General features: G+C 40.1%; 1 protein-coding gene across 1 annotated transcript in view; it reads left to right on the forward strand.

The window, feature by feature from the left end:
• Window positions 1–624: 624 nt before the first annotated feature.
• The window catches only part of PKD1L3 (polycystin 1 like 3, transient receptor potential channel interacting), a 171,089-nt gene continuing 151,962 nt past the window's right edge, over window positions 625–19,751 (forward strand). The window contains exons 1-6 of the mRNA XM_078785103.1: window positions 625–886; window positions 2,570–2,680; window positions 3,000–3,144; window positions 6,990–7,219; window positions 15,347–15,721; window positions 18,479–18,740. Of these exons, the coding sequence (XP_078641229.1) occupies window positions 625–886; window positions 2,570–2,680; window positions 3,000–3,144; window positions 6,990–7,219; window positions 15,347–15,721; window positions 18,479–18,740 (1,385 nt within the window). The remainder of the gene's footprint in view (window positions 887–2,569; window positions 2,681–2,999; window positions 3,145–6,989; window positions 7,220–15,346; window positions 15,722–18,478; window positions 18,741–19,751) is intronic.

The following is a 19,751-nucleotide window of genomic DNA, read 5'->3' on the forward strand; positions in this document are numbered from 1 at the left end:
CGTCTGTAACAATATATATATATATATATATATATATATATATATATATATATATATATATATATATATATATATATATATATATATCTATCACAACTGAGATGAAATGCTGAGAATGATGAAATGCAAGTGAGATGGATATATAAATACATATAAAATAGGCTAACATTATCTGTCTGCCCCAGCCTGAAACAGGAAAATGCTCCTTGGGAAAAAAGAAATTAAGTGAAAGTTGCCTAAAGTTAATCCAAACCTACAGGAAAGTTACAACATAAAAAACAAAGTTGTACACAAGAGATTCAGCTTCACACATATCAAGTGCAGATAGTGCAACCTTTAGAACCGAGAACTTCCACAGTAGATGAATTGGACGTGGTGGGGAAATCCCCAGGCTTGGATCGAGAAAACGTCCTTCGACTTCTTCTTGTGTCCTGAGAATAATGAAAGTGAATGGTAGACTTGATAGGTGTTGGAGAAGTTTTGAGGAGTTTCGTATGTACCTGACTTGATTTTCCAAGTTGGCTTGCTGTCAATTTTGACCATTCATAAATATTGTCTTCAAAACGTTATGATCTTGAAACATTGCAACTGGCATAACATCTTCTGAAGCTGTGTTTATTAAAAATGTTCCTTTTGCTTACAAGTGACAACAATACAAGTAATCACGTGTTGTCACCTTATGCAGATGACCAGAACACACTGGCATGCCAGGGAACAAATGCCACACTAACTTGCCTCCAAGGTCATGTTTTGCGCATCGAAAGTGGCAAGTTTGGACGCTCGAGTCCCTACCTGTGCCTTTCAGAGGAGACCACTACCTGGCACTCCACTGCTTTGCCCAGTGATGATGTCTGCTCCTTTGTAAATGTCACGGATTTGGTGAACGGTGAGCTATATGTTTGACAATGTATTGGATGTCCTGTTTCATCTTATTTTCTGTTCTATTTTGCTTTCATACACTGGCAGCTTTTCAAAGATCTAGGTGATGAATACGTAGGATTAACATGTTAAAAATCATCTGAACATGAAAAGTCAAATCAGTAAATGTTGAGTAAAAACAGCGCAAGTTCCACAGTTGAGGAGCAGATCTGAAGAATGCTTGATCGTCATGTCGATGGCAAGAAAATGCAGGTGATAAAAATGGAGTCAAATGAAGGGCTTACATTTTGGAGAGATGGATAAATCGTGTGCAGGAAGAATAATGTCCACAATATTGTGAGGCGGCAACAACAGTAGAATGTGCCGCTGATGCAGTGCCCTCTGCTGGTTAGAGCAGGAATTTGTAATTTGTTCATGGTGCCGGCGATAGCTCGCCTACTTTTTGCGAAGGACACCCATGTGATCTTTAACATCTACCGATGAACGCTTCCAGATGTGACGGCAGTTTAACGCCCATCCGAGAGACGGCACACACATTGATGATTCACCCTGCCTGTGAAACACTGGGATGGCAGTTTATAGCTGGGTCGGGATTCTAACCCAGGCTAGGCAGCTTAGAGGCGATGTATGTTTCTCTTCCCAAATTCAAGCTTTTAAAACCATGTGCTAGTATACATAGGTGGACATATCGAAAGTTCAATGGGTTTTTTTTTTATGGTGTAGCCCTTAGGGGAATGCCATCTGGAACAGTGTTTGTCTGTCCGTCCATCCGGTGTATATATGTATATGTATGTATGTATATGTTTGTATGTATGTATGTATATGTATGTATGTATATATGTATGTATGTATGTCCCTTCTGCCAGCATTTTGTGTGTTTATTCCCTTTAAAATTTGTTTTCTCTGCAACCGTTGGTCCGATGTACACGAAATTTTCACTCAGCGCCTCCTCCTGTACATTTATTTAATGATAATTATGACGTCATATGTCATGTGGTGAAGGCGCCATCTTTAAAAAACCGAAAAACTGCACTACTATATCTCGGAAACCGCTCTATGGAGACAATTGAAAGGTGGCTCATTGTAAATTACTCCTCATGCGGATTAACATGTTTTTATATATATTTGTTTACAAGATCGAGGTTCCAGTAAGAGCTAAAACACACACACACACACACACACACACACACACACACACACAAACACACACACACAAACACACACACACACACACACACCTGTTTATGATGATGCCATAGGTGCCTTCATTATGACGTCTTAAATTGACAAGTAAAACGCTTGATGCGATCAGTATGAGATTTATTGAGCATGATCTCGGGATAAATGGGTCAAGAAAAAAAATTAATGATGACGTCATCGGCCACGTGGTTCAGCAGCCATATTTTTACCGCGTAGGTCCGAGGGCAATGCTGTCTGGAACAGTTTGTCTGTCCGTCAGGTGTATGTATGTATGTCCCTCACAACGTCCACCAATCAGAGCCGAGGATCTGATCACATGACAGGGGGACAACAGATCCTCCACTCAGCAGATCCAAGCCTGGCTACACCGTTGTTAGACTATCAGTCTTGTTTTCACTAAATTAAGCTGTAGCAATGATACGAGTGCAAGCGTCTTATATTATCTAATCGCCGTTGACTGTGTCTCATTTGTCATGTCACTGCTTCTCAGGTCTCTGTCAGGGAGTGCAGACTTGCCAAGCGGCCTCAGATTCCACCCTGTTTGGTGAGCCTTGCCCTACCATCGGCAGCTACCTTCAGATTGATTACAGCTGCCTGGAAGGTAGGAGAGTCTAAACAGTCTGATGTTCTCGGCCAGCAAGACTCCTGATTATCAACTTCACTAGGTTTATTGACATACTTTTGAATGTTTCAAGTCCACGCAGTTTTGTATTTTTGCTTTTTATTTGGCATTTCAATGAATGCACAATACCCAAGGCATCTTTACAATCCCTAGAATCATGCTTTTCCAACGGCTCCTCAAATGGAAATTTCACTTACACTTAAACCTCACGTGTAATTCTTGCTCTTGGTCACTCATCGTTCACGGATGTTGTATTTCCTACTCGATAGTTTATTCTCTTCTGTCTTCATATTTGCAGCTTTGCGTCTCTCAGTTGCTGATGTGGTGGTTCGTGGAGAGAATATCTCCGTCGACATCGAGTGGCTCCTTTCCAATGCTGACAGTAACGTCTCTTGCTCAGTCAGCATGGGCGACGGGCACCTGGTGTCCCCTTATCTTTTGAGGTTACACACACTTATTGCACTGTTAACTATACTCCTGCACATGGTTATTAATTTTTTTTGAAATCTCTGCAAAGGTAATTGGTAATGATTGTCTAAATTATTTTTGCCGCAATGAATTTTCAAATCATTGGGTTTCATTTAGATTCCAGTTGTTGGGCCTTATAGATGTTAAATTGCAGTTCTCTGGGAAATCTGCTCTCTTGCATCCATGAAACACCACCCACAACTCTCACTTTCTTTCCTTTAGACATAACGTTGTCCACCCGTTGCCTTCTCCCCTGCTCCTCGTCATTACCCGCATCTCTTGTTTGTCCGTCTCCGTCGATTTTCTCCCTCGACCCCGCTGTTAGTGTTTCCCCCTTCTCCTGCTGTTCCTTTTTTATGTTGCGCCCTGATTCGTGCTGTGTTCTGGCTCTTCCACGAGCTTGAATCTGTATACAAAAAACCCCCAAAACTGATGTTTCCAGTTGTCATAGGATTTGGGTGCCAGTTTGGGATTTGGTCACAGGACTGAGAATATGCACAATGGAGGGGGGGGGGGGGAGGGGGGGAGGAGAAAGTTGGGTGTTGGGAATGAGGAGTGGACCACATGAGGCTAAAAGTACCTACGTCCAATAGAACCACAATGCAATTTCTAATCATTCAATTGAAAAACTTCTCTTTTTATATTGCAGGTTTAGTGGCCAAACTTCTTTTTATGTTGTAGGTTTAGTGGCCAAACTTATCTTTTTATGTTGTAGGTTTAGTGGCCAAACTTCTCTTTTTATATTGCAGGTTTAGTGGCCAAATTTATCTTTTTATATTGCAGGTTTAGTGGCCAAACTTCTCTTTTTATGTTGTAGGTTTAGTGGCCAAACTTCTCTTTTTATATTGCAGGTTTAGTGGCCAAACTTCTCTTTTTATATTGCAGGTTTAGTGGCCAAATTTATCTTTTTATATTGCAGGTTTAGTGGCCAAACTTCTCTTTTTATATTGCAGGTTTAGTGGCCAAACTTCTCTTTTTATATTGCAGGTTTAGTGGCCAAACTTCTTTTTTTATGTTGTAGGTTTAGTGGCCAAACTTGTTTTTATGTTGTAGGTTTAGTGGCCAAACTTCTCTTTATGTTGTAGGTTTAGTGGCCAAACTTCTTTTTTTATATTGCAGGTTTAGTGGCCAAACTTCTCTTTTTATGTTGCAGGTTTAGTGGCCAAACTTCTTTTTTTATGTTGTAGGTTTAGTGGCCAAACTTCTTTTTATGTTGTAGGTTTAGTGGCCAAACTTCTCTTTTTATGTTGTAGGTTTAGTGGCCAAACTTCTCTTTTTATATTGCAGGTTTAGTGGCCAAACTTCTCTTTTTATATTGCAGGTTTAGTGGCCAAATTTATCTTTTTATATTGCAGGTTTAGTGGCCAAACTTCTCTTTTTATATTGCAGGTTTAGTGGCCAAACTTCTCTTTTTATATTGCAGGTTTAGTGGCCAAACTTCTTTTTTATGTTTTAGGTTTAGTGGCCAAACTTGTTTTTATGTTGTAGGTTTAGTGGCCAAACTTCTCTTTATGTTGTAGGTTTAGTGGCCAAACTTCTTTTTTTATGCTGTAGGTTTAGTGGCCAAACTTCTCTTTTTATATTGTAGGTTTAGTGGCCAAACTTCTCTTTTTATGTTGTAGGTTTAGTGGCCAAACTTCTCTTTATGTTGTAGGTTTAGTGGCCAAACTTCTTTTTTTATGTTGTAGGTTTAGTGGCCAAACTTCTCTTTTTATATTGCAGGTTTAGTGGCCAAACTTCTCTTTTTATGTTGTAGGTTTAGTGGCCAAACTTCTTTTTATGTTGTAGGTTTAGTGGCCAAACTTCTCTTTTTATGTTGTAGGTTTAGTGGCCAAACTTCTCTTTTTATATTGCAGGTTTAGTGGCCAAACTTCTCTTTTTATATTGCAGGTTTAGTGGCCAAATTTATCTTTTTATGTTGCAGGTTTAGTGGCCAAACTTCTTTTTTTATGTTGTAGGTTTAGTGGCCAAACTTCTCTTTTTATGTTGTAGGTTTAGTGGCCAAACTTCTCTTTTTATGTTGTAGGTTTAGTGGCCAAACTTCTTTTTATGTTGTAGGTTTAGTGGCCAAACTTCTCTTTTTATATTGCAGGTTTAGTGGCCAAACTTATTTTTTTATGTTGTAGGTTTAGCGGCCAAACTTCTCTTTTTATGTTGTAGGTTTAGTGGCCAAACTTCTCTTTTTATATTGCAGGTTTAGTGGCCAAACTTCTCTTTTTATATTGCAGGTTCAGTGGCCAAATTTATCTTTTTATGTTGCAGGTTTAGTGGCCAAACTTCTTTTTTTATGTTGTAGGTTTAGTGGCCAAACTTCTCTTTTTATGTTGTAGGTTTAGTGGCCAAACTTCTCTTTTTATGTTGTAGGTTTAGTGGCCAAACTTCTTTTTATGTTGTAGGTTTAGTGGCCAAACTTCTCTTTTTATATTGCAGGTTTAGTGGCCAAACTTATTTTTTTATGTTGTAGGTTTAGCGGCCAAACTTCTCTTTTTATGTTGTAGGTTTAGTGGCCAAACTTCTCTTTTTATGTTGTAGGTTTAGTGGCCAAACTTCTCTTTTTATGTTGTAGGTTTAGTGGCCAAACTTCTTTTTATGTTGTAGGTTTAGTGGCCAAACTTCTCTTTTTATGTTGTAGGTTTAGTGGCCAAACTTCTCTTTTTATGTTGTAGGTTTAGTGGCCAAACTTCTCTTTTTATGTTGTAGGTTTAGTGGCCAAACTTCTCTTTTTATATTGCAGGTTTAGTGGCCAAACTTCTCTTTTTATGTTGTAGGTTTAGTGGCCAAACTTCTCTTTTTATGTTGTAGGTTTAGTGGCCAAACTTCTCTTTTTATGTTGTAGGTTTAGTGGCCAAACTTCTCTTTTTATGTTGTAGGTTTAGTGGCCAAACTTCTCTTTTTATGTTGTAGGTTTAGTGGCCAAACTTCTCTTTTTATGTTGTAGGTTTAGTGGCCAAACTTCTCTTTTTATGTTGTAGGTTTAGTGGCCAAACTTCTCTTTTTATGTTGTAGGTTTAGTGGCCAAACTTCTCTTTTTATGTTGTAGGTTTAGTGGCCAAACTTCTCTTTTTATGTTGTAGGTTTAGTGGCCAAACTTCTCTTTTTATGTTGTAGGTTTAGTGGCCAAACTTCTCTTTTTATGTTGTAGGTTTAGTGGCCAAACTTCTCTTTTTATGTTGTAGGTTTAGTGGCCAAACTTCTCTTTTTATGTTGTAGGTTTAGTGGCCAAACTTCTCTTTTTATGTTGTAGGTTTAGTGGCCTTGGCTAACAAACATTTTAGTGGCTAAAAAACTAACATTTTGGCTGAACCTGAATCTCGGCTATCCCAACCCTTCTCGGCTGGGAACACTTGGCTTAGTTTGGCACACTTGAAGACTTTTGACCCCATCCACTATCCTCAAAATATCTTCCTGGTTGTGTTTTTAGCTCCTATTTCAAAGTTTTGCACTCTCTATACAAGTGGAAGTAGAAATGTTGTCCACCTAACTTTGAAGGAATGAAACTTGGCAACATTGTTCGTCCCTTCTCAATCAATTACATCCAGTATCATGCGTTTTTCCCACAAGTGGGTATTTCTAGATTTTAACGGAAGAAAGTTCTGAAACCTTTTGTTTTCGCACTTTTGACTCTGAAAACTTTTGAAAAGGAAAACCTTATACCCCCACCTAACTCCACTCCACCTCCCACCAACTATACCACATTCATTGAATGCCATGATGTGTGCCAGCAACTACACTCAGTTCTTCGTCGAACATTTATTTGTGTATTATTTATTTATTTTAACACCTATACTGTTTTGCTTCTTGGAATATCCCTAACCAACAGCCAGACTGGAGTGCTGTCGCACACCTACACCCGGCCTGGTGTCTATACGGTACACGTGGAATGTGCTGCTGGAGAGTGGCACAGCATGTTGGACAGAGACATTGCTGTACAGCAGCCTGTATCTGGTTTTACCTCTGTGAAATGTTTTCTGCCTTCCAACACCGAGCCTGAACCAGACTGCGTGCTACCTTACGGCCAGAACGTCACTCTTGAAGTCCACCTGTTGGGGGGTATGTGGATTATAGGTATTACTTTGGCATGGAAAGCAGTGGAAGTGCGGTTATAACTGAACTTCCGTTCCTGTACCAAAGTTCGATAAACTAACATTTTTCGAATTCAGTGCTTCTGATGAACTTTTCACTTTTCTTTATGAAGTATTATTGTTTGTAACAGTAAAAGTTTATAATCGAAAAATATCTGTACCTACTAATCGGTAAGGCCGATGATTCAGTGAGTATCGTATCCACTCGCCGATGTCATCAATTCAATTTTAGAAACATAATATAGAAAGTTGTGGGTGGTGTTTTACAATTATAATAATTATTTTGAATTATAAACTATCACTGCGTTAATTCGACTGGATGAATAATAACAACCTGCGTCGTATTATTGTTTGTGATAACAAAAGCCGCTTAATTGCTATTTCGACACAATTCTTTATACATAGTAGGAAATGTTATCCTATTAGTTGTTGCATTGTTTAAACTCAGAAGTTGATTTAAATTGTTGATTAAATAACATTTTAACTTTATACAAATTGAGTTCTCTTTTTTCCCATCATCAATTCAATTTTTGAATGATGGGCATGAAAAGGGATTGACGTTTGACAGTGATGTTGATGATTGCATCTATGAAAACATTACCTTACTCATTTAGTGAGGTCAAATTAGAGCTTTAGTTAGACATTTCTGCTGCACAACCTGCGACAGATTCCAACTGCAGTTCATTTGTGGTAATATTCCCAGAGATGTTTTTTAAGATCTTAGTAAGGTTCTCTTTATCTTCCGCTCCCTCTTTTTATATATTTTGTTTGTCTGGTTGATTTGTTTGTGAAGTAAATGTCAGCTCTTTCACGAGCCTCGATTCAGTATACAAAAAAAAAAAAAAAAAAAAAAATCCCGTTGCTCAAATTATCACTGGTACAATTTTGGCACTCTTCAGCTTCCAAGATCTCTTCACTTCATTTTTGAGATCCTTATATTTGTCCATTTTATTTGTGTGTGTGTGTGTGTGTGTGTGTGTGTGTGTACGTACGTGTGTGTGTACGTGTGTGTGTGTGTGTGTACGTACGTACGTGTGTATGTACGTGTGTATGTATGTACCGTGAAATCCCACCATTCCCAACAATCAACATTCCCATCAAATCCCAACAATCCCAAAAACCATGAAATCCATGCAACCCTCTTATGGTTAAACTGTCAAAATCAAGACTCTCTGCTCACCTTCACCTTTCATTCCCCTTTTTTCCCGCCTCTGGAACAAACTCCCCCACTCCCTTCAATCCCACTCCTCCCTCCAGGTCTTTAAAACAGCTGTTCACCACCATCTCTTATCTTCCCCCATCCAAAACCTTGTTCTTTTCTACCCCCACTAATTCACCCCAGATACACTTTTTTGAAATTCCAACTTCTTTCCTGGAAGTCCTTGCAGTGTCCATATGTTTTATACCTCTCCAACCTCCCCCCAAGCCCTCTCCCTCCCACAGTTCTCTCGATGTCCCTGCTCTCAAATGTTGTGTTTGTGTCCTTCCCCCGCTCCCCATCTTGTCTACTGCTCCCCTTATTTTGTGTTTTATGTGTCGGTTTGACTTTTTGTGTGATTAATGTTAGCTCTTTCACTAGCCTCGATCTTGTATACAAAAACAAAAACAAACAAAAAAAAGTTCTTAAATTTGACATTAGCGGACCCTGCATATTCATGGTTCATAAAATGTGACCTGCTTCTACATTCGCGGCCATGTGCTTCGCGTATTCGCAGTTTTTGCATTTGGGGGGAATTAAGAACATTGAGTTTTCTGTCGCTATTCACTGCTGAAACATTAAATATTTTGGCCTTCCTTGTTTTTCATCATTCAGCCAAAAATTATTAATGCACATCTATACATACATATATATATATAAACGAAATGTTTGTTACTTGGCAAAAGTATGTTGGTCTCTCCGGTTTGTGTGTGTGTGTGTGTTTGTGTGTCTGTCCACTCACTTATACTTGCCTGCAGGTCGCAATTTTAAACCGATCTTCACAAAACTTCAACAAATGGTAGAGTTGGTGGTCCGACAGAATCCTATTTATTTTTGAGCTCAAAAGGTTAAAAGGTCAACATAGGCCAAAGGTCAACCACTTTTCTCAAATTTCTAAGATCCTCAATTTTTATGCGATTGACTTGAAATTTGAATAGGATGTACGTATCAGCTAACTCAATTCAACCACCAACTATTTTTAAGGTCAACATAGGCCACAATGTCAACATAGGTCAAAGGTCAACCACTTTTTTTCCAAATTTCTAAAATCCTCAATTTTCATCCGATTGACTTGAAATTTGAAGAGGATTTTCATATCAGTTAACTGAATTCAACCACCAACTATATTGAGGCCATTGTAGGCCAAAAGATCAACATGGCCAAAGGTCACCATCCTTTGCAAATCGCCAAAATCCTCAATTTTCATCTGATTGACTTGAAATTTGAAAAGTATTTTCCCATAAACTTACTGAATTCAACCACCAATTATTTTTGAGGTCGATATCGGCCAAAAGGTCAACATAGGCCAAATTTCTAAAATTGTCAATTTTCATCCAATTAACTTAAAATTTGAAGACATATCATATCATATCGTCATATGCATATCGTCAGTGAATTCAACCACCAATAATTATTTTAGGTCAAAAGGATGCTTCCTGAGTGCAATTCTACTTTGTTCGCTTTTGCCATGTATCACTCTACAAGTGATTTTTTATTTGTTTGTTTGTTTGTGACCCTACTCTGAGCTCCCAAAGTTAATCACCACAAAACTTTATAGGATAACATTTTTTACAATGATGCACCTAAATAAGGGATTTAGTTATTTTAGTTTTTAAAATTTTTTATCACAACCACAGTTATATATCACAACCACAGAACAGTTATTTTATCACAATTCATAACTTATAAACACCAGAGCCGCAACCTGCAGGCATGATTTCTGAGGGTCGATGCACATATACAAAGCTTGATAAAAAGCCCAATATTTTTCGGATTTCAAACTGTATATCTATATAATTGGTGAGATGGTGAACTTCGATCGTCATATATGTTATCAGATGTGAAAAAACAACTCTTAATGAAGATGTTACCAGGATCGGTAAGTTCGGTGAAGGAGTCATGTGACCTCTCAAACGTGCTAATTACAAGTATTCAACAACCAAAAACAGTACAAAGACAACCAATACATCGATTTAAAGGTAATTTTACTGCTCATCTAACAACATAACTCTCAAGGATGAAAAAATAGTTTGTATAAAAAGGTTACCACTTAGCTAACTTTACTAAATATACACCCTCTAAATATACACTCAAAATATACATCTAAAAGTTTAAAACAAGCGATTTTGATTCCTATGCCGATATACTTGTAGTTGTTTAGAGAGTGATTGTCTGACAACAAAACAGATTTGAAATATCTCATTTAATTAAGTCGTGATCTCGGGTGATCGGGACAATTGGTGTGTTATAACGAAGGCGGTTGCAAGTTATCATTGGCTGTAGTTTGAAAATTACAAGTCGTGCAGATTAAACAAGTACATTAAATTAAAGTTAGATCATCCACGCATTCAACGATACAAGTGTGAAGGGTGAATAAACGAGATTTGGAGTTGTTACATCACGTGTGGGGCATCATCATAAACTTGGGTAGATCCATGTGTGCAATGTCTGTCCCATATGCCGCCATATACAAACCGCCACATATCGATGTGTGAACCTCCAACAATCGCCTCATCCTCACAATAAGGTGAGTTGTTGTTTTGCTGTTTGGTTGTGATCATACTTCTTTTAGCTCCCAAGGTTAATCACAACAAAATTTTCTATGATCAGATTTTTAACCACAATGCACCTGAATAGGGGGTTTTAAACGGTCATGAGGAGGCCATTTGGCACGTTATTGCTATGTTTCACTCCCGAGTTAATTCGTTTACGAATCCAAGGTAAATTCTTTTCTACAGCTTCACTCCCTTACACTCCTTTGACCTCTTTAGACCCTTCACACCCATTTGACCCCCCTCTACATCCCTTTGACCCTCTACATCCCTTTGACCCTCTACACCCATTAGACTGCATTGACTCTTTACTGTGTTTACACTTTTTAGACCCATTTGACCCTTTACACCCCTTAAACCCCTTAAACCCCTTCAGACCCTTTATATCCCTTTAGACTGTTTACACCCATTTACACCCCTTAGACCTTTACACCCTTTAGACCCCTTCATACCCATTTCGACCCTTTTGAGACATATACCTCTTCTTTGACACTTTTCAGACCTATTAACTTTTTAAGACCATTTGGACACTTTAAGACCCTTTGGACACTTTTGCTCTTTCACCCTTTGACCCATTTAGACCCCATTAGGCCCTTTTAAAAGCCTTAGACTCTTTAAACACTTTAAACCTCTTTATGATCCTTAAAACACTTTAGACCCCTTAGAAAATTCGAAAAAATCCCCCAAAAATCGGTTTTGACGACCTTTTCCTTGCACTATTCACATCACTTTATGCGCAAATACCACTTTTCAGAAGAGACCAGGACAGCTATGGACACATTCAGCACCAAATGGAACAAAAGCACAACTTGACTTCATTATTGTTAATCGGAAATGGGAAAACAGTGTCAGAAATTGCAGAGCATTCAACTCTTTTATAAGCGTAGGATCAGACCATCGCATTGTATCTGCAAGGATCCGCTTGAGCCTTCGAGCAAATAAAATGAAATCAAAAAGTAAACCACTTTATGACTGGTCTTGTCTCAAAAAGAACACACAGATTAGTGTCGCCTTTTCACTTTGTTTGAAAAATAGATTTGCTGCTCTTGAAGAACAAAATACAACAAACTCGCCGAATAAAACATTTGCCAATTTTGAGACAGCCTGCAGAGAGTCTGCTTCTGGTACCATTCCTTTGAAACCAAAGAAGAAAAGTCGGATCCCATGGGAAACAGAGGAAATATGCCAGAAACGCAAAGAGCTACACAAAATGGCAGAAATTAAAAACTCTGCACCTTCAATGGAAAACATCAGGAATTACAACGAAGCACGAACTGCACTTACCGATTCTTATGAGAGAGAACAGATTGACTATCTCCAGAGAAAAATTGATATGATAAATAATGCTACGAGTAACAAGCAATCTGCTGTGGCCTGGAAAACTGTAAACGAGATAAGCGGACGGAAATGCGTAAACAAATCCAAACTAAAAGCATCCAGCCAAGAAGAACGATTGAAACTCTGGCAAGAGCATTTCCAAAGCTTATAAGGGAAGCCACCTACAATCAAGGATGAAGTAATAACTCCTGTGATTTCAGATGAACTCGACATCAAAAAAGGTCCCTTCACCATAGATGAAGTCCATAAAGCTCTTAAAAACATTCAAAACGGGAAAGCCTGTGGTCCAGATGACATTCCAGCCGAGATTTGGAAACTAGGTGAAATCGATGAGATTTTACTGAATTTGTGTAATGCTGTTTCCCATCAAAATCCAATAGATAGATGGACAGAAGGATGTATATTGCCTTTCCAGAAAAAAGGCGACCTAGGGCTTACAAAAAACTATCGAGGAATCACTCTAACATCAATAGCGGCCAAAATATACAACCTGATGTTATTAAACAGAATCAGACCGCATATAGAACCAGTTCTGCGAAAAAATCAAAATGGCTTTCGTACGAGTAGATCGACCTCCGGGCAAATCCTTACTATTAGACGTCTTCCTGAAGGCGTTAAAGCTAAAAATCTTCCTGCTGTTTTCCTATTTATTGATTTCTCGAAAGCTTTCGACTCCATCCATCGAGGTAAGATGAAGGAGATACTGCTAGCATTCGGGATACCTCAGGAGACAGTTAATGCCATCATGATGCTGAATAAGAAATTGCATGCAATAGTCCGATCACCTGACGGCGATACAGACCGTTTTGACATCATGGCAGGAGTTTTACAGGGTGATACCCTCGCTCCCTACTTATTCATAATATGTCTCGATTATGTGCTACGCAAAGCAATAGACACCAACAATGAACTTGGATTTACCCTAAGTAAACGGAAAAGTCGGCGATACCCATCCAAGAAGATTACAGATGCAGATTATGCAGATGATCTTGCGGTTCTAGCGGACTATAACAATGATGCAGCGACACTACTACACAAGATTGAAGAAGTAGCCAGCCAAATTGGTCTCTACATAAATGCCTCGAAGACAGAGTACATCAGTCTTAATCAAGATCAAGTTGTAGACATAAAATCACTCACTGGTGAAAACATCAAAAAGGTTGACGAATTCACATACCTGGGAAGCAACATCGCCTCCACAAAAAGAGATGTTGACATCAGACTTGGAAAGGCTTGGGGAGCTTTAAACAGTCTAGGCAAGATTTGGAAATCTGCGCTTCCAATAGAGCTGAAACGAAACTTCTTTAGAGCAGCTGTTGAATCAGTTCTTGTATATGGGGCAATTACATGGACCTTGACATCATCACTAGAAAAGGCCCTGGATGGTGCATACACTCGCATGCTTAGAGCAGCCCTTAACATCTCATGGAAAGAGCACCCCACAAAATATGAATTGTATGCAAAAATCCCACCAATCAGTGTAACCATACGTCAACGTAGATTAAGATTTGCTGGGCACTGCTGGAGAAACAAAGATGAGCTCGCAAGCGATGTTTTACTTTGGTTACCAACTCACGGCAAACAGGCACCAGGGAGACCTGCGAAAACATATATCGATCAGCTTACAAATGATACTGGGTGTCTGGTTAACGAACTACCTAATGCCATGAGTGACAGAGATGAATGGAAGAAACGTGTCATGGAATGCCGAGCTAGCTCGACGCAGTAAGTAAGTATTCACATCACATGACAAGTTGCAATGACAAATCGAAACTGATATCTCAAAGCGAAAGTGATGTTGAAAAGTGAAACTGAAACTACTGATCTATGGATCATCAAATGGGAAATCAGAATGCAATGCTGTGGGAAATTGTTGAAAGAAAAGCTTTGGGGTGTATAAAGAGACAGGGATGGTCAGGAGCTGAAGAAAATGTGGAGAGGGATAGGTGCCTGCAGGTGGACAGTTGGTATGGAAATAACTTTGGTGATCTTCCATCAGGCGGTAGGCCCAAAACAGGCCTAAACCCATTTCCCAGCTGAGCTTTCAAAATATCACCTTTATTCCCAAGCAGTACTACGGAGGTACAACAAGTATGGATTGGAAATATTAGCTGGTAGAATGGAACGAGGTTGTCGAGGTTAGCAGCTGCACCCATTGCGATATCTGCTAACGGAATATTTACACTGAATTCCCATTTCTACCAATACCCACTCCAAAAAAATTGCTCATTTCAGGTGAGACATCTGCGAACCCCCATCATTGACTGGTACCTTTGCTAGTCTACCATATAAAACACAATGTCAGTTTGTGTGTTTGCACAGATGTCTGTCTCCCTTCATAAGGGTAGGTTTTAAAGGCCAATCCTTTAACACGAATGTGTGTTCATTCGTCTATTGTGAGGATAAAACAAACTCGAAAAACATTTTCCATTAAAGAGTAATTATGTCTCTTCTGTTGGAATTCTAGATGGTGGCTTGCAAACCAAGCCTCAATGGTGGTGTGCAGAACTCTTTTTTTTTTTAAATAACAATAAATATAAGGAGCAGGGAGGTGAAATTCGCTGCACGTGATGTGCAACATGCACAGAGAAAAACGAGTGTTCATATACGTCCATATGATGTCTAATAAATAAAGAAGATATGAGCACGCCTGACACTAAGATGAGGCTTCAGACTGTGGCATGCTCACGAAGCTGCACCGTCAAAAAAACTGTCCCAACCCAACATTTTTATGGGCTTTTTACTAGTCTATATGTATATGCATTATTAAACTTGTATATTTTATTTTCTGAAAAACAAGTTTAGGCAGGAAATGCTCCAAAGTTTTCATGTAACTTGAGTCAGTGATGGACATGATGTTATATGTTGCTGACACAATCTATGGCAACAGGCAGTCGGCAGCTTCAGAGGCTTGTTGATGACTTATGTGCATTTCTTAGACTTTAAATCATTCTCATTCGCCTTTTATTCTGTTGTTGCAATTGTGATATCTCCATGATATGTGCAGGCACCAACGTCACCCTGGAGGTTACTTTGGAGAATGTCACTCTTGCCTTATCGCAATTCTCCGACGATGCTCCCTCGCACACAATCAGTATTGCTGCAGAGGCTCAGCTGCAGGTTGGACCAGGACATCACACATTCACTGTCCATGCCAGCAACAATGTGAGTGATGCTGCTGAAACTTTTTCTTTGGATGTGACGTTGTTGGAAGCACCAACTGGCCTAGTGGCCTCTGTGACCACTCCATTTGTGGAGGTTGGTCAGGGCCTGGCTGTGGAAACTGAAATGACTCGAGGAGCCCCCTCCAGCCTTGCTTTGGAGCTTGTGGGTCTAGATGGAACACTCGTGAGTAGAGAGGAGGTGGTGCAATGGAATGGAAGTAAAAATGGCTTCAACCTTTCTACGTCAAAACAAGGTGGATATATTTGTATTTGGTATTTTCAGCACAAATATTGTCTTTGACATTATAATTATACTTTTAATTTGGCATGCTTATTCTCCACAAAATAATTTGTATTTCACCAGAGGTACATCCGTAATCCAAATATTTAACCATGAGGATAAATAAAAATCACACCCATTTCCGAAGGAAGAGGTTCAGTTTGGCATTTTTAATATGAAATAGGCAAAGCCTAGAATCGAATGAAACCCATTAGAATGACCCTTTGGAACACTTTAGAATTAACCTTTAGAACCATTAGAATGAAACACGGTGGGTTATAAAGATTCTTGTTCTTCATTTTTGACGGACAGACTTAGCCAAATATTGAAGCGGCTTCACCGCTTAAGAAAATATATTTACTGAATACAAAATTGGTGGGGACACAATGAACCGAAATGACAAAAGAAAGAGAATTCTGTTGGTGACGAGCTTATCCTAACAAAAACGAGCTGATGCTGCTTTGTCTATATCTTATAAACACACACATGCACAGAAGAAGAAGAAGAATAAGGAGATACATGGGCCGAAAAAGAGAATAGGTGAGGTGGGCGGGGTAAGCATTCTCTGAGTTTGGGGCGCCTTGGCCGAGCTGTGATTCGCCAAGCAGACTCCTTCCGACCCATGCATGTGTCTGTGGGTAGCTCTGGACCAACTCTGGTAACAACGCAAATGTGGCACAACTATTGGGGATGCCTTTTCGTGGTGGTTGTACTCCCCAATGCAGGTCAGGGGCCAAATCTTCCCCATTCTTCCCTGCTGCCGGGAATGGTCAGGGCAGCGCGGTCACGGTCAGACTGCCAATCGGTCCCCATGGACCGGCCCTTTCCCTGTTGTGTCTGTCTGTCTGTCTCTCTCTCTCTCTCTCTCTCTCTCTCTCTCTCTCTCTCTCTCTCTCTCTCTCTCTCTCTCTCTCTCTCTCTCACTCTCTCTCACTCTCTCTCACTCTCTCTCTCTCACTCTCTCTCACTCTCTCTCTCTCTCTCTCTCTCTCTCTCTCTCTCTCTCTCTCTCTCTCTCTCTCTCTCTCTCTCTCTCTCACTCTCTCTCACTCTCTCTCACTCTGTTGTAGCCCTGACTTTGTGAAGGTGGGGGTACACCATCCTGGATGTAGGGGATCTCTGGATCACTCCTGCGAGATCGATCAGCTGTCTCCGTGCTACAGGCTTGTTCGAGAGAACTGTCTGGGGCTATACAACAACAACAACACACGTGGATTTCCAAATCCCAAACATGATCATATAATTTTTAGCATGCACATCACATTGTGGATGGATGTAGAGGCCAGGAGTAAAGTAGAGTAGAGTAGAGGAGGTAAGCTGGTCGAAAAAACAATACCAGAAGAAGAGGGCCCAGAATAACGAGAGAACGACCAGAAGTTTCTGCAGAATAACCTTCAAAACGACCGCGCCAGCACTGATGAAGGCTTTGGCATGTGACGTCACCCTGTCTGCTGATTGGAGCTGGCTACCCTGTCACCCCACACGTGGTCTCTTGCACCCAATCAAGGGCCAGTTTTCGGGCTCCATGATGTCACATTCCAGGGCCCTCCTCCAGTCATGAGGTCTCACTCATAATTAATTAAATGAAGGTGCAATTCGAGGAAATTCGAGGAAGGTGCAATTCTGTCTTCTACCGACTCCTCTCCGGCCTTGCACCCCCAGCTCTCTCTGTGCTCTGTCCCCCAAATATTCCTACAGGTCGCACAAGATCTGCCAGCAACCCTCTGATGGTTAAACTGCCGAAATCTCGGCTCTCTGCTCACCTTCACTCTTTCATTCCTCTTTTCTCCCGCCTCTGGAACAAACTCCCTCACTCCCTTCAATCCCACTCCTCCCTCCAGGTCTTTAAAACAGCTGTTCACCACCATCTCTTATCTTCCCCCATCCAAAACCTTGATCTTTTCTACCCCCGCTAATTCACCCCAGATCCACCTTGTTTGGAATTCCAACTTCTTTCCTGGAAGTCCTGGCAGTGTCCATATGTTTTATACCTCTCCCACCGCCCCCTTCCCACGCCCCCCCCCCCCCCCAAAGCCCTCGCCCTCTCTCAGATCTCTCGATGTCTCCATGTCTCTCGGTCCCTGCTCTCAAATGTTGTGTTTGTGTCCTTCCCCCTCTCTCCCCATCTTGTCTACCGCTCCCTATGTTATATGTTTTATGTGTCGGTTTGTCTTTCTGTGTGATTAATGTTCGCTCTTTCACGAGCCTCGACCTTGTATACAAAAAAAAAGAAAAAAAAAAAAAAGAAAAAAAAAAAAAAAGGAAAGAACAAGTAATAAGTGAAAATGCAAAAGAGGTCTCTCACACCCAATCACGAGCCAGCTCAATCGGGAAAGATGACAATCCATACCAGATCACAATTGTGATACTGACAGACCTAATTGGGGTAATTACAAGACAACTGCTCTAACACCCGAACTGCCTAATTAATGACTCCCATTACCCCCTCAGGCATTTTGGTGACATTGTTGCTGTTGTTTTTATTATTTTTATTATTATGATGATTATTATTATTATTGCTATCTCCATTCAGAACAAAAGGTCCAGATGTTTGAAGTGTATCCATCTTAAAGTTCTCATTATTATATTGCAATATGTTGTATGTTGCAAAACATTCCTACTATTTTTTGGCAAAAGTCACAATTGTTGAGATTATAAACACAAACTGCTGAAATAGTGTCATCGTCCGTACCAGGTGTGTTCCAAGTTCGAGTGACGGCTTATAATCGTTTGGGAAACATTACTGTGATGGCTGGCAACATCACGGCCTTGTATTCTGTGTCCAACCTTGAGCTCGAGGTGACCGAGCATGTGAGCTGCCCACCGGGCCAAGCCACCTTCTGGCTGAAGCCACGCCAGCCTGCACAGGTGCCCTCGATCATCCACTACTCGGCACATTTTGGCGACGGTGAAACAGGTGACGGTGTCCTGCATAAGCCTACATCCAAATGTATACAGTTTCTAACGGCATGACCTAATTACAGTCATTTTAAGGTCATGACCTAATTACAGTCATTTAAGGTCATGACCTAATTATAGACATTTAAACATTTTTCACCATATCTCGACTATAATTTATCTGATCGGAACGAAATTGCCCTCCCTAGAGAGCCTAGAGCAAGTTGCATCTACACTTCATTGACATCATACATGTCCATGTTAAAGGTTGAGTCTTAGAACTCTTGGAGGATTACTAAACCACCATTTAGGTTTTTCTTCCCTTTTTCTGCCAATGTTTGAGCTGTATCTGGATCTGGATGTGACTTTAGGAATGAAGTTTTGCAGAAATAATGCGAATAGAAAGTATGCGGGGTTGACCTATTTTTTAACCTTGACCTCATTTTTGAAGCCGTGACCCAATTATGGACATTTAAACATTTTTCATTCTAACTCAACTAAGGTTTGTCCGATGGGAACAAAATTTCCCTCTCTAGATAGCCTAGACTCTAGAGTCTAGACTCTAGAGTCTAGAGCAACCCACACGTATGTTTATTGTACATCATACCCCTCTGAGTTAAAGGTCAAGGTGAAATAGCGGTCTGAAAAAACAAAACATTTTTTTGTCATCGCTTAATTTTACCAACGTGGATTCTCAAAGACCAACTAGTCTTCCAAGATGTTCTTGCATCACAATAGTGTACATGCACTGAAGTTGTGCAGCTGATATTTAATTAGTGTCCTTGACCTACTTTTTTCGGATTGTGACCTAATTAACAAAAAACACTTTTTTGATCATAACTTGAATAATTTCACTCCAATTTTCATGGTGTTGAGTTTTCTGGATGTATTGTAGATGGGGACACATTTTCGTAATTTACACACTATCCCTAAATGTGGAAGGTCAAGGGCATATGACGGTCCGAAAAAATATGGCCATCATTGGTCCATTGGATCAAAAATATGGCAAGCCGGGGGGGAGGCCATCGCTTTGTGATTGCAGATATCTCATTTTTACAAATGCTATTGTT

Source organism: Myxine glutinosa, chromosome 9 (genome assembly GCF_964187855.1).
Source record: "Myxine glutinosa chromosome 9, kmMyxGlut1.1, whole genome shotgun sequence".
In the NCBI taxonomy this organism is placed as follows: domain Eukaryota; kingdom Metazoa; phylum Chordata; class Myxini; order Myxiniformes; family Myxinidae; genus Myxine; species Myxine glutinosa.